This window comes from Rattus norvegicus, chromosome 2 (genome assembly GCF_036323735.1).
Source record: "Rattus norvegicus strain BN/NHsdMcwi chromosome 2, GRCr8, whole genome shotgun sequence".
Lineage (NCBI taxonomy): Eukaryota > Metazoa > Chordata > Mammalia > Rodentia > Muridae > Rattus > Rattus norvegicus.
The window spans coordinates 108,926,960-108,941,953 of record NC_086020.1 but is presented as its reverse complement, the minus strand read 5'-3'; the positions used below and the strand labels follow the sequence as shown (position 1 = coordinate 108,941,953).

Below are 14,994 nucleotides of genomic sequence, written 5' to 3'. Positions count from 1 at the left end.
TGTGTTTTGATCATATATGACACCAACCAATCTTTCTAGCTTCTCGTAGATCTACCCCATCCTCTTAATTCATGTCTCTATTTCACTTCCTCTTATGTATCAATTTTTTCATAACCTATTGAGTGCAACTTATGCTGACTATATAACTGTGGGTGTGAAGCGACCACCTAGGTCATGGTCAATCAACTAAAATACCACGATCTTAAAAAAGTGGACTCTGTCTTCTCCATCAGCTGTCAATTACAAATAACTCCCCAAGTCCTCCATATTGAAATGTTCACTGTCTTGAGCTAATCCTATCATAAAATTATGTGAACAGCTATAAATTCTTGGAGTTCATGAGAGCACAGAGGTATTGTCATGTCCAGAGCACAGTGTTTCCTTTGATGTTCCACAGTGCTTTTATTTTACTATATTCCTGTCCCTTCTTCCATGATGCTCCCTGAACCTTCAGGGTAGTGAAGGCAGTGATAGGGTACAATATTGATTTTTCCCTCAATAACTAAATACTCCATAAAAACTTATTCTCTGTATATTGAAGTGGTTGGATTTCCTGTATTAATATTACTTCAAATACTGTAGTAAAAGAAGAGAATAAGCAAAATGTGTTAAATATATGTCTGAATCCATCAAAAAGCACATTTAATCAATTAAAACAAAAACTTTATTTAAATATTTTAAAAAGAAACTGCAAAATATTTATTATGCACATCATTTATGCAGGAGGAAGCAGGATGGATAAATAATGAATGGCTCATAACAAGATCCACTCCAATATTTGTTTAGAAGAAAAACACTTTTGGTTCTGTGTTGAAAATACTTACATACCAACCTAATATAAAAATGAACTAGAACTCATATTGAAAGAAAACTTCAATTTACTTTGATTAATGTATTTATTAAAATTCACAAAATTATTTCATTTTTGTAATTTAGAATAATAATGACAAATTAATTTATTTTTCCAGATAGCTTTACTATATCAATGACTTACAAATTAAATATGAACCAGAAACAAGAACTAAAGCTCTTCTTGACCTCTTGTTCTGATCCTTGTACTATTATGGTGATTGTGTTTTTCTTAATGGAAGCACAAATTAACAAATACCAAATTGATCATATCACTTGTAATTTCTGTAAGTTTTAAAGGTAGAAAACTATATTTAAAAACCTAGATATCACTATTTTTGAGTCCACAAACATTTTAAGAAATTCATACATATCTTTTCACAGCATAACTTACTACTTCCTTTTCTGAATAAGAGCTGCCTCTGCACCAGATGAAACTTCAGTGACAATAGCAACATGAGTGTGTGCTTTATGTGTGACAATGTGCTTTATGGGAGTGTGCAATCATACAAAAATCAAAATCCACTCAAATATTAAATGATAATGCATTAGTTAAACAAAAATTAACCTGTGGATTTTGTTAGCTGTTTCTAGTCTTTGAATTCTAGAAACCCTACTCTCCTAAGGATTTGTGTGTGTGGCAGAATAGCGATACTGGTTTTGTTTAACTCTTTATGTAGTTGCAAAACTGTTTTATCACAGTATAGACACATCATAACTTTGGCTCACAACTGCATGAAGTTCCACAGGGCAAGTGTACCAGTTACAGTCTGAACATCAAGATCTGAGTGTTCAAGCTGCCTCATCTCATGTGTTTGAGATGGCAGCACCATTTGGGGATTTCATGTAAATTTATTAATGTTTAAAACAATTGAACATTTTTATAGAACTCTTTTCACACTGCGTTATTGCTCCAAACATTTAATATAAAACAAAGTGAAGTTATGTTAGCCTCCTACAAATACTGAGAATAATTTTCCATTCTATCATTAACAAACATTTAAATATGTACTCTGTGTGTACATTTGTATGTGTGAAAATCTCTCTGTGTATATATTTAATTAGCTTTTCTGAATAATCTATCATGAAATAAGAAATTATTTTAAAAAGACTGAGAATGGGGTCCCCAATGGAGGACTTAGAGAAAGAGTTGAAAGAGCAAAAAAAGTGTGTGCATCCCCATAGGAAAAACAACAATATCAAACAACCAGATATACCAGAGCTGTCAGGGACTAAACCATCAACCAAAGAATACACATGGAGTGACTCATGGCTCTAGCTGCATATCTAGCAGAGGATGGCCTTATTGGGTATCAATAGGAGGAGAGGCCCTTGGCCTTGGCCCTCTGAAAGCTTGACGCCCCAGTGTAGGGGAATGACTGGGCAGGGAGGCAGGAGTGGGTGGGTAGGTGGGAGAACACCTTCATAGAATCAGGGGAAGGAGTGAGTGGGATAGGGGATTTCTGGAGGGGAAACGGGTAAAGGAAATAACATGTGAAATTTAAATAAAGAAAATATCCAAGAAAAGGAAAGAAAAATGAAAAAATCTAAATCTATAATAGGAGTTACACAGATCTTAGGACTTTGTTGATGAAATACATGTGACTTCATGCAAAATAACTTATGGCATTACTGGCAAGATGGATCAAAAATTAATGGTTTTAAACATTAATGTTTCTATGTAGTTCTTTCCTTTTACGTTTTTAAATAATCTCTCAAAGATTACAAATCACCCATGCATTAGTCAGTACTCTTTATGGCTTAAGTCAATAGAGATGAAATTTCTTAGAGTTTAGTGTTCAAAAAACCGTAGCAAGTATACATTGAAAATGGGCAATCTAGTCATATTCTAGACATATTGCTTTTTTTTTTTTTGGAGCAGGGTACCGAACCCAGGGCATTGCTCTCGCTAGGCAAGCACTCTACCACTGAGCTAAATCCCCAACCCCGACATATTGCTTTATAATTACCTGATAGAAGTTGGAACTTCTAAGGATATTTAAGTGGCCACATTGATAATGTTAAGCTGCAAGGCACGAGCAAAATTTCACAGAGCCTTATTAGACTAGTCAAGCCATTTTTCAGTTTTGTAAACTTTTAATTTTGTTTTACATTTTATTTTTGTACATACCAAATTGTGGTGCTTTGAAAAAATGGCTCATATGTTTGAATAATTAATTGGTCCAAAGTTGGTGGAACTGTTTAGGGATGACTTATAGGTATGGCCTTTGAATAGGTGTGGCTTTGATGGAGTAAGTATGTTCTAGTTGAAGGAGATGTGGCTTAGTGGGAGAAGGTGTGTCAATCAGGGTGGGCTTTGAAGCTACTAAGCCTACACAGTTCACAGTAAACTTTCTCTCTACCTCATGCCCGTTTGACTGCTTCTCCAGAGCCATTCCTGCCTGTTTGCTGCTATGATCCCGACCAGGACAGTCATTGACTCACCCTCTGAAACTAAGGAATTCTCTCCATTATGGACTTCGTGTTATAAGCTGCCTGGATTATATTTTCCTCTCCACAGCAAAAGGAACATAACTAAAACCTAAGGCATTTCACCAAAATGTGCAGTGCATGTATATCAACTCAGTCAGATTCTTCACTGTATTGGGCCTACAAGTGGGCAGTAATACTACTTGTGAAGCCTCAAAGTCTGGTGGAGAGGTCATTACAGGATGAGTACTCATAGAAATTTCAGGCTGTAGATTTAATTGCATTAGGTGTTGCAGGACATAAGGACTGGATGAAATGTCCCTATTGCTCAGGCATGTAGGACGTTGAATGTGATGTAAAGCATGCAATAACAGCTAAGAGAAAGGTTCCAGTATGATTTACACTGTAGCAGAATCCACAGGAAAGAAGCAATGGTGTTGGCCTAATTCCAACATATGCATTATAGGACAGTGGCGTGAAATATGAATTGACTCCCAAAACCACTCAAAGTCAGGTAAGCTGACACCTATGATACCAGACTAATAGGTTCTTCTCCAAGTAGCTACGATAATGTCCCTTTTCACTTCTTGGCTCTATGTAATGGCCCTGCTAATAATTTTATGTTCATCTGTTGTGCTGCTGATAAAGTCACATTCCATAAACCCCCCTGTGAGTACACATTGCTCATCCTACATGTCTATGCCATACTTCAAGAGGCATTAGTTCAAATACTCCAGATACCAGAAACTAATTTAAAAACAATAGTAGTATTTGTTAGCATTTATTCTTGGTTTAGCACCTTATTATAATGATGTGTAGTAAACAATCATATCCTAGCATTTCCCTTTAAAGTTCTGTGAAAATAAGTAGGTATTCCTTTGAAGTACTCATTTGGGAAAAGACTTTACTCTAAGGTAGCATCACATAGAGGGGCCAAAAGGGGAAATAAGGCTGTACAATTATCAGAAACAAAGATGAAAACTTGGGAGTCACATTGAAAGCTGACTACATTCTGAGCATATTCATTTCTCAACACAAATGTCACCACATGCAGAAGCCAATCAATAACTTGCAGCCATCCTGAGGTTTCTTGTATCCCTTTAATGTTTGTATGCATAATTATGAAACAAGGAATATTTTAGAAGTCATCTAACAACCTTTCAGATTTGGTTTTATTCTATCAGTATTTGCTACTCTATGTCTGCGAGGTGATGCAACACCTAAAATTTTAAATGAAAGTTGATTAAACATCATGATATTTAGCATGCTAACATTTTGAAACATTATAGAAGTTATTTTTGCTAACTGCAAACATATCACTTCATTGAGAGAAACTGCATATTTTATCATCAGAGCATTTGATACGTGTCCAGTCTAAGTGAATCAAAGTCCAAACCAGAAGAACATAATCTTGGTCTTACTTAAGGTTCCTATTGCTGTCATTAAACACCATCACCTAAGCAACTTGGCAGAGGAAAGGGATTATGTTTCCTTTCAGTCTTCTAAATCTGTCACTGAGGGAACACAGGCCAGGAATTGAACTCAAGACCAGGATACAACTGAAGCAGAAGCCATGTTGGAACATTGTGTCCTGTCTTGCTTCCCATTGCTTGCTCAGATTGATTTTTTACATAACTCAGGACCACCTGCCTAGCGGTGACACTGTCCACAATGACCAGGAACCTCCCACATCAGTCTTCAATCAAGAAAATGTACCACAGACTTGCCTACAAGTCAAATTTATTAGAATATTTTCTCAGTTGATGATATCTCTTCCCAAATGACTATAGCTGGTATCAAGTTTATATAAACCTAGCCAGCACAACCTTATTAAATTTTGTTCCTGTGTCTATATTCTTCTACTCATCCAGTAAAGCAATTCAGGCTTTGGAATACATTTGTTAAACTACCTTTAAGCAAATGCCCATATTTTATTGGGTTTTACTAACATTATTTTCCATACACATATCTTACATATGCTCACTATCTAATAACTCTGGCCAGCAATAGAAGTTAAACACATGAGGTTATTCAGTGTTTGGGCAAGCAAGACTCTCCACACACCTTGGTAATGCACAAATACTGTCACTCTACCATGACTTTGCTTCATCATGTATAACACTTTGATAATTTTAACTTGTGTATATGGCAGTGGCATCTGATAGGAGGTGTGGCATTGATAGGAGGAGTCGCATGTGATAGGAGGTGTGGTGTCTGGTAGGAGGACTGGCATGTGATAGGAGGTAGGGTATGTGATAGAAGGTATGGTATGTGATAGGAGGTGTGGCATCTGATAGGAGGTGTGGTAGATGATAGGAGGTGAGGTAGGAAAACTATCATATAACCTTTGTTCTTTCTCTGCCTTTGATAATTGTAATGGATTCACTAAAATGAAGCTGGTTTGATTACTATCCTTTGCATAAAGAAGAAAACAAATTTTGTTTAAATGTACTTCTGCTGTCCTGTCTTTCATGATAAATTATATAACTATTGTTTGTGATTTATTTTTTATCTTGTTCAGTTTACTGATGAAAAAAATTATGTTCAGTTTCTTGATCCTCATGAATGTTAATACAGTTTAGTGAGTTCTACTTAATTTATCTTTTTTCTCTGTGACTACTTCTACAATAAGTCAACTAAAATGACCATTCAAACTAATATAGTGATTTAAAATCCTTCTTTACACTAATTTACCACTTCAACAAAGTCTTCCATTTAAAATTGTAATTATATTGGCAAGACTATCTGTCTCCTAGGTTTACAAGTCTTTGCTCTATGTTAAGAGCCAGCAGTCTCTCAACTTTATTACTGTTTTACGAGGTTTTCTGTTCTGTGTACACTGACAATATGTAAATCCCTTTTACTTAAATCTAGATATCAAGGGAAGTCTTAGAGATGTTTCAAACCCTGAAATTCAGAGGGCAGATTACTTAATTGTTTGAGTTATATAGCCAAAGTAATATCCAAACAACTGGGAATATTAGCAAATTAAGCTTGAATTCATTCACACAATCATAATTAATGTTCCATTATTAAAATGGCCTGAGATGAGTAAATTTTTTTTGTCTGTGGGTTTTTATTCTGGACATTAGCTTGGCAGGACTTCAAAGAACAGATGTTCATTCACATAAGGTGTTAGTAAACCAGAACTGTTGGCAGGCTGCATGGCTATATTCAACTACAGAGTCATTAATAGAGCTCAACACCTATTTCCATTTTTTAAATGAAATTTACTCAAAGGATTTGTTGTGGTTTGTTTCTCCTCATCTAAATATCTACTATCTCTTACAAGTTTTAAAAAAAAACAGTTATATCAGTTTACCATTTATCCCTTACCCACTGCAATGATGGTTGTCATTAATAACTTGAATATTTTATATTTTTATGAGTAATTACATGAGTTTAAGTTTCCTGCTACAAAAAGTAATGAAAGGGAACCCTTTTCAATTGTACTCTGGGGTGAGTTTGGTATCTTTTGGCACTTTTCCTGGCTTAGTGTGGTTTCTTAATTTCAAATGATGCTGCAATGACCTTTGACTTTGAATGATTAGGTTGGTCTTGTTCTTGAACAAAATACTTCGACTTTCTTAAATATGAAAATAAATAAGTGATAGTGTTGAATAAATGATTAAGTACTCCAATAAGCACATGGCCTTGATTAAACCTATTGTGTTGTGAAAGGCATTACTCTCAATCAAAAGACTCAGTGAGTAAATGAAATGAGACACCTTACTTCAATCCTACCTCATTCGGAAGCTTATCTTTTAGACATAATGGAAGAAATCCTACCACCATCTTAGGAGATACTGTCATTTGACTCTTCTGAAAGAGAGAGTTTGTGTTCTTTAAGGATATGACCTATGGCTGATCAACCACATGGCAGGGCAGACTCCATTCATGAGACTAGTAGGGTAACCCAAAGTATAATTGACGGGAGGGCATAAAAGAAAACCGAAACATAAGTCAGAATGCATGACAAAACAGCTATGGGAGGAGTGAATGTGTTCAAATATACTGTTTTAAATTCTCAAATATTTAATTTAAAGTATTGTTTAAAATGAGGTTTAAAATAAACAAAACAAACAAAACAGCAGATTTCTTCCCCCCAACACAAAATTAACCAGAGAAAATCAATTTCAAAGTAAATACTGTTGAGACTAAAAGTATGTTCTGTACAGAAACCTAAACAAGGGCTAAAATTCTAAATTTGTCAAAAAAAATTCCCTTAAGTGATAAAATCTAGAATTTGTATTTTTAAGAAAATTCATTATTTCATTAGAAATATCAGGCAAAATATGCTCCGAAGACATGGAGACAGATTACTCTTTTTATTAGAAATATTTTCTGTAAATACATAGCTATTAGCATCCTGGACCTGTTCCTAATTTTGCTGTATCTAGCTTGACTAGTTAACTCTTCAGTTTCAAATTAGAATTTTAAGTTGAAAATGGTAAAATAAAGTAAACAGTAGAATATCAGGTAACTTTTGCCCTGATCTGTCAGTTCTTTTGTGATAGTAATTTTCTGTATATCTGTAAAGTGTAGAGAAACATTTTGAGTTTTGCCTAATGAATATTCTCAAGTAGGAAGAATTACATTCAGGCACTCAAACATTGTTGACATATTGAGAAAGAAATTAAACATTTTTATATGTGGTTTCTTCTGTCTATATTTATTTGTATAGTAAATAATTCATAATCCATCCTTTATTTGTTTAATTTGTTTGATTGGTTAGCTTTTACAGTGCATAAGAGTTTGCATTTTTTGTTATATTGTATATAAGGATAACAGTTACCATGTTTATCATTAGTTTATCTATATCACAACTTAATAAATTCCAGTTATCTATCTAAAAATCTATATATGAGAATGGTTAGTAAAATATAAGAAACCATGAAAGTTTCAGGGACTTCATTAATATTATACTTTCTAAGGCTGTGTAGGCACATAAACATGATGGGTACCTATAGACATTTATTTATAATACCCACTTCACCCTGAATTAAATGTATCTCATTCATCAAGGCGAGTAAGTGGTCATGAAAATAAAAAAAAATAAGAGTAAGATTGCAGTAGAGAGGAGAAATGCCACAGTGGTTAACAGGTACCAGTACCCAATGTACTTACTGAGGACCAGATTTCAGTTCCCATTACTCATGTAAGGTAGCTTACATTCTCCATTAAGTCTAGTTCTAAGGCAGATGACTTCATCTCTTGTAAGTATTGTATTATAATGCAAAAATCAACAAAGATACAGGTGTACCCATATGAGAACAAAATAAAATATTTTTGAAAAATTGCAATAGTCAAGTTTAAAGTGGTCATTGATCCACTGAGGTTTATAGAGAAAATTGAAGAGAACTGATCAATTGTTTTGCACAAATTTAAACCAAATATGAAATAAAATAGTAGTTTTTCAAGCTCTATATCATCAATTATCAGAAAGTTTAAGCAAATTTCTGTAATATTCAATAATTCATCTTAGAGTCTGAAAATTATAAGCCATTACAAAATCTCTAACAAAGTAAAATATTGCTATAAAACCACATATATATGAATTGATGCAAAATAGTTACATATATTATAAACCATTCCTTTTTAAACACTCAGTATTATTTTATTTTACTTTTCATTGAAAACATGAACGTTTCATGTTAAGAAGAACTGTAATTAATCACTGACATTTTACTATTCATGGATCCAGTGCCGTCATGTCTCCATAGTTTACACAGACATCCACACTGTTTTAAAAATAGACACAGCCAGAATACAGCAAATACATAGGCGAATGCTAGCAGCAAACCATTGAACTGAGAACGGGATCTCCGTTGAAGGAATCAGAGAAAGGACTGAAAGAGCTGAATGGACATGAGACCCCATATGAACAACAATGACAACCAACCAGAGCTTCCAGGGACTAAGCCACTACCCAAAGACTACACATGTACTGACCCTGGGCTCCAAATTTATAGGTAGCAATGAATAGGCTAGTAAGGGCACCAGTGGAAGGGGAAGCCCTTGGTCCTGCCAAGGCTGGAGCCCCAGTAAACAGGATTCTTGGGGGAGGGCGGTAATGGGGGGGAGGATTGGGAGGGGAACACCCATATAGAATGGGAGGGGGAGGGGAAGGAGGAGGGGGATGTTGGCATGGAGACTGGGAAAGGGAATAACATTTAAAATGTAAATAAGAAATACCTAATTTAATAAAGATGGAAAAAAGCATTAAAATATATGGAAAAGTGATATGAAACTTTTATTGTGGATTACTGCAAAGATCTTATCATTCAAAATACATTATTCTGTAAGTTTTAGACTAGTGAATTACATGGAACATAGAAATGCTAATCACTTGTGTAGATCTTTAATTTTTTATAAAAATGCTCACATCATGGCTATTATTTAATTATATGTATGTGTAGATATGTATATTACCTTCTCAACTGATTCTCTTTTAAAACAATATTTCAAAATTTTATTACAGCAGCTTCAACAGTGATAAATCCTTTGTTTCTTCAACTAGATTTCTTGAGAGTTAAGAAGTTATCATCCCCAATACTGTGACCATATATATCGTGCTAACAGGCTGTGAGTGCAAAACATAGTTACTTAGTTTTAAACCATGCTACCTGTGTGGTAACATGCAGAGAAATAGAGAGACCCACATTCTGCCTCTTGCTATTCCCTGGGGCAAGTAGCATCCCTCCATCACCTGCAAAGACAAGCATGATATACCCTTCACGTGACTGTCTTGCTGTCTCCTTCTAATCCCAGTTGCAAGCATGTACATGTTGAAGGTTTTGTCTCAGCAAGTTATAAACTTATTTTTATAATGTAAAATAAGGACTGATGAATGTTGTGTTTCACACTGTATTGCCTCAAAGAGAATTTCTTCCTAAGGCCACGATGCTTAAAGGATTTGAGGAACAAAGTAGATAAAAGTCACAACTAATGCCTTTCAGTACACAAGGCATAAGAAGCTCAAAGGATGACTTCCCAAATATATTGATTTCCAGTTGATGAGGTAAAGGGAAGTCTGATTCTGGTAAGTAAAATCAGATAAAGTAGTTCACAAGAGAAGTTAGTTGTTTAACAATGACAGAGGTCCACTTGATCCATTGATTCTAAATGACCATGCTTGGTGTTAGTTAGGGACTCAGAAATATAATGATTGTTCCAGTCCACACTCTTTGCAACCAGAGAAGTGTCTGACAAAGTGCCGTCCTTCACTGTGTGAGCAATTGACATGTCTGTAAGAAAGTCAGAATGCACATGATACAACTCACAGACCATGTGAAACTCAAGAAGAAAGCAGACCACACCAAAGTGTGGATGCTACAGTACTACTCATTAGGGGGGAAACAGAATAATTTCTGGGAAAGAGAGTAAGAGAGGGATCTTCAAGGGAGAGAGGAAGGGGAGAGAAAAGAGGGGCATTTCAGATGTGGGGGGAGGTGGGCAAGAAGTATAGAGGGTCAAGAATTTGAAAGTAGGTTGTAGCAGTGGGGAAGGGAGATTGGGGGTGCGCCACTAGAAAGTACCAGATGCCAGGAACGGGATGCAAGAGGTTTCCAAGATCCTACAGGGAGGATTAGCCATAATACCAAACAAAAGGGAGAAAGAACCTGTGGAGACCATACTCTACGGTGGCATGGACCCTAGTTGAGGGATGAGGCCACCAATCCACTTCAAAAATATTGATCCAGAATTCTTCCTGTCAAAAGTAAATGCAGGGCCAAGAGTGGAGCAGAGACTTAAGGAAAGGCCTTCCAGAGTCTGCTCCACCTGGAGATCCATCCCATTGACTGACACCAAACCCAGACACTATTGCTGATGCCAAGAAGTGCTTTCTGACAGGAGCCTGGCATAGCTGTCTGCTGAGAGACTCTGCCAGAGCCTGACCAATACAGATGTGGATATACACAGCCAAACATTGGACTGAGCACATATAACCCAATGAAGAAGCTAGAGCAAGGACTGTAGGAGCTGAAGGGTTTGCAATCTCATAGGAAGAACCACCAACCAGATCTCCCATACTCCCAGGGATTAAATCACCAACCAAAGAGTACAAAGGGGATTTCCATGGCTCCAGCTGGATATGTAGCAGAGGATTGCCTTCTCTTGCATCGCTAAGAAGAGAACCCAAGGAAAGGCACAAGAAACTGATATAAATACAGACACCCACTCATTCCCACACTCGGGAAATCCTATAAAAACACATAACTAGAATCCATAGTAGATATACATGGAACCTGTAGGGTAAGTCAAAAAGAGAGAATATATATATATATATATATATATATATATATATATATATATATATATATATGTGTGTGTGTGTGTGTGTGTGTGTGTGTGTGTGTGTGTGTATTTATAAACAATGAAAAGTCTTGATATGACTCTTTATACAAGAAAGATTCAAGATTCTGTTGGCCACATACTCCTGGCTTGTCAGTCTACCCTTAAGAGCAGTTTGTTTCCCCAGTGAGATTCCCTTGGAAAAAACTACTAATTTATTACTCGTAACTGGTTTTCAATTGCAGATAGCTTCTGAGTTAAGTATATGGCTAATACCTTTAGTCTCAAGATCCAATCTGGTACAGATGCATCCAGTTTCTGTACATGCTGCCTCAGTTTCTCTGAGTACATGTGTAGGCCTTCTGTGTTTTCATGGAATTATCTATACTGTGTGGCTCTTAAACTCTTTCTGTTTCCTCTTCTGCTGAATTCCATGAACCTGAGAGAGGTAGTTGGATGGGGGTATCCCATTTATGTTTGAATGTTCCCAGGTCTCTCACTCTCTACAGATTTTCTGACTGTGTGTCTATTTGTTCCCATCTGTTGTATGAGGAAACTTCTCTGATGATGGCAGAACAAAGCACCTACCTTTGCAGAAAGTGATTAGCAGTCATACTCTGGCTGTTCTCCTTTAGTAGAATAATAGTATTTCCCTGTCACTTGGGTTTCTTGCCTGTCTACTTTCAGGTTCTTGGTCACTTAACCAGCATTGCATATGGTTCCTTCTCATGGAGAGACCCTTCAGTCACAACAGATATTGGCTGGTTACTTTGACAAGCTTTGTGCCACTATTGCATTAGCATAACTTGAAGATAGAATACCATTGTAGATCAAAGGATTGATAGCTGGGATGGTGTCTGTTTCTCATTTAGTAGTGTTCAGTGCCCCTTCCAGTACCAAGAATCATATGTGGGCACAAGCAAAAATTCCTTGTCCAATGAGCAGTGTAGGTATTTTTCAGCTTGCCATCAATTTGTAGAGAGCGATCTATGTAGCCTTAGAAAGAGCCTGCATATTTTGAGGACTCTCATGAGACCCCTTAGGGCAACAATTCAGTTGGATGTTATCCATTCATTATATTGGAAACTTTATTTGCTGATAAGAGATATTCAGTTGGGACTATATCTATCCCTGTTATTTGGTGATTTTTGTTTAGATCACTTCATATATGCGTATGTTTTAGAAACCTTATACTAAAGTTTGTTTCCATATTAGCACTCTAATTCACTTTTGAACTGTTTTTATTTTGCTTTAATTAGAGTAGATCACAGTGTCTCACACACAATATATTTATTTAGCACCTCTCTGAAATAAATGATAGCATCTTGAGATGAGGTGTCATGAAAATGTTTATTTATAACTATCACACGAAGAAGTCCCATCCAGAAGAAAAGAGATATCACATCATTAGAAGAAGGACACGATGAGGAACCATCTAGAAAAGGCATAAATGCTGACTTCAAAGAACAGGCTGCCACGACTTGAGGTCAAGGAAGATAGCTGAGAAGATTCCTCTGAGACACTCAGAATTTTGTTCAGTGCAGGTTGGTGGTATTTGATTCTGGAGGCCAGCCAGGTATGTTGAGAGAGATAGATCCAGATACTGAAGTGTAGGGTAATAGAGAGTGAAGGTTAGATTAAGGCAGTGAAAGAAATCTTTAGCTTGGAAAACCTGACAGGATGGGAGCACAAAAGTTATTCTAAGTTACCAGTGCTACCAAAAATAATGAGGATTAAATGTGGATTATAAGATATGTATTTTGTTGAATATCCATGTTGCATGTACTTAGGCACAAATATATGAACACTTACAATAGAAAAAAAGTAAAACAAAGTCAATCAGGATCCTATAGGTATTGGAACCACCAGATCTTTCACATTTTACCCACTGATGTTCCTGTAGAATGATTTAATGATATTATGAAGATAACCAAGTGTCATGTGAATTAAAAACAAACCCCATCGATTCCTCCAAGAGAAATGAGAGTACACCCACCCTAAGACCTATAAAGACATGCGTTTTTCATATTTTCATTGGACAGTTTATGAAGTCACTTTTCAAATGTTAAACTTTTAAAAAGTTCCACCCAAGTCATCCCTCCTTCCCCAGCTTTTATGAGAATGCTCCCCCTACTACCTCACCTGTCCACTCCTTCCTCAACACCCTGGCATTGACAAATCAAGGGCTTCTTTTTCTATTGATACCAGACAGTGCAATCCTCTGCAACATATTCAGCTGGAGCCATGATCCCCCAATGTGTACTTTTGGTTGTTGGTTTAGTTCCTGGGAGCTCAGGGGATGTCTGGTTGGTTGATATTCTGTTTCTCCTATGGGGTTGCAAAATGCTTCAGATACTATAGTCCTTTCTCTAACTTATGCAATGGGGTCCCAGTGCTCAGTCTGATGGTTAGCTGCAAGCATCCACATCTGTATCAGTAAGGCTCAGGCAGAGCCTCTTAGGAGACATCCACAACTGACTACTGTCAGCAAGCACTTCTTGGTATCAGCAATAGTAACTGTGATGGTGGCTCCATATGGGATGGATCCCCAGGTCGGGCAGTCTCTCGATGACCTTTCCTTCAGTCCCTGCTCCACACTTTGTCCCAGAATTTCCTCCTGTGAATATTTTGTTACCCCTTCTAAGAATGACTGAAGCATCCAAATTTTTGTCTTCATTCTTCTTGAGCTTAATATGGTCTGTGAATTGTATCTTGGGTATTCTGAGCTTTTGGACTAATATCTACCTATCAGTGAGTGCATACCATGTGTGTTATTTTATGTCTGGGTTAACTCACACAGGATGATATTTTTTAGTTCAATCCATTTGCCGAAGAATTTCATGAAGCCATTGTTTTTAATAGCTGAGTAGTACTCCAGTGTGTGAATGTACCACATTTTCTTTATCCATTTCTCTGTTGAAGAATATCTGGCTTCTATTCATCTTCTGGCTATTATAAATAAGGCTTCCCTGAACATAGTGGAGCATGTGTCTTTATTATATATTTGAGCACCTTTTGGTTATATGCCCAGAAGTGGTATAGCTGGATCCTCAGGTAGCAATATATCCAATATTCTGAGGAACCCCCAGAAGGATTTCGAGAGTGGTTGTACCAGCTTGGAATCCACCAACAATTGAGGAGTGTTCCACTTTCTCCACATCCTTGCCAGCATCTTATGTCATTTGAGTTTTTGATTTTAGCCATTCTGACAAGAATGACAATCTCAGGGTTGTTTTGATTTGCATTTTTCTGATGACTATTGATGTTGAACATTTCTTTGGGTGCTTCTTGGGCATTTGATTTTCCTCAGTTGAGAATTCTTTCTTTAGCTCTGTCTCCCATTTCTTAATAGGATTATTTGGTTCTCTAGAGTCTAACTTCTTGAGTTCTTGCTTTTATTAGAGATTAGCTGTTTATGGA

At 36.4% G+C, this 14,994-nt stretch overlaps 1 protein-coding gene across 6 annotated transcripts in view; it reads left to right on the top strand.

The window, feature by feature from the left end:
- The window catches only part of Naaladl2 (N-acetylated alpha-linked acidic dipeptidase-like 2), a 1,352,651-nt gene that overhangs the window by 978,697 nt on the left and 358,960 nt on the right, over positions 1 to 14,994 (top strand). Inside the window, exon 10 of one of the 6 annotated variants that reach the window (XM_039103972.2) lies at positions 3,240 to 6,335. The exons of the other annotated variants lie outside the window; for them this stretch is intronic. Coding sequence (XP_038959900.1) covers positions 3,240 to 3,395 — 156 coding nt within the window. The 3' untranslated portion in view covers positions 3,396 to 6,335. Of the gene's footprint in view, positions 1 to 3,239; positions 6,336 to 14,994 lie in introns of those variants that run through there. 6 annotated transcript variants of the gene reach the window in all.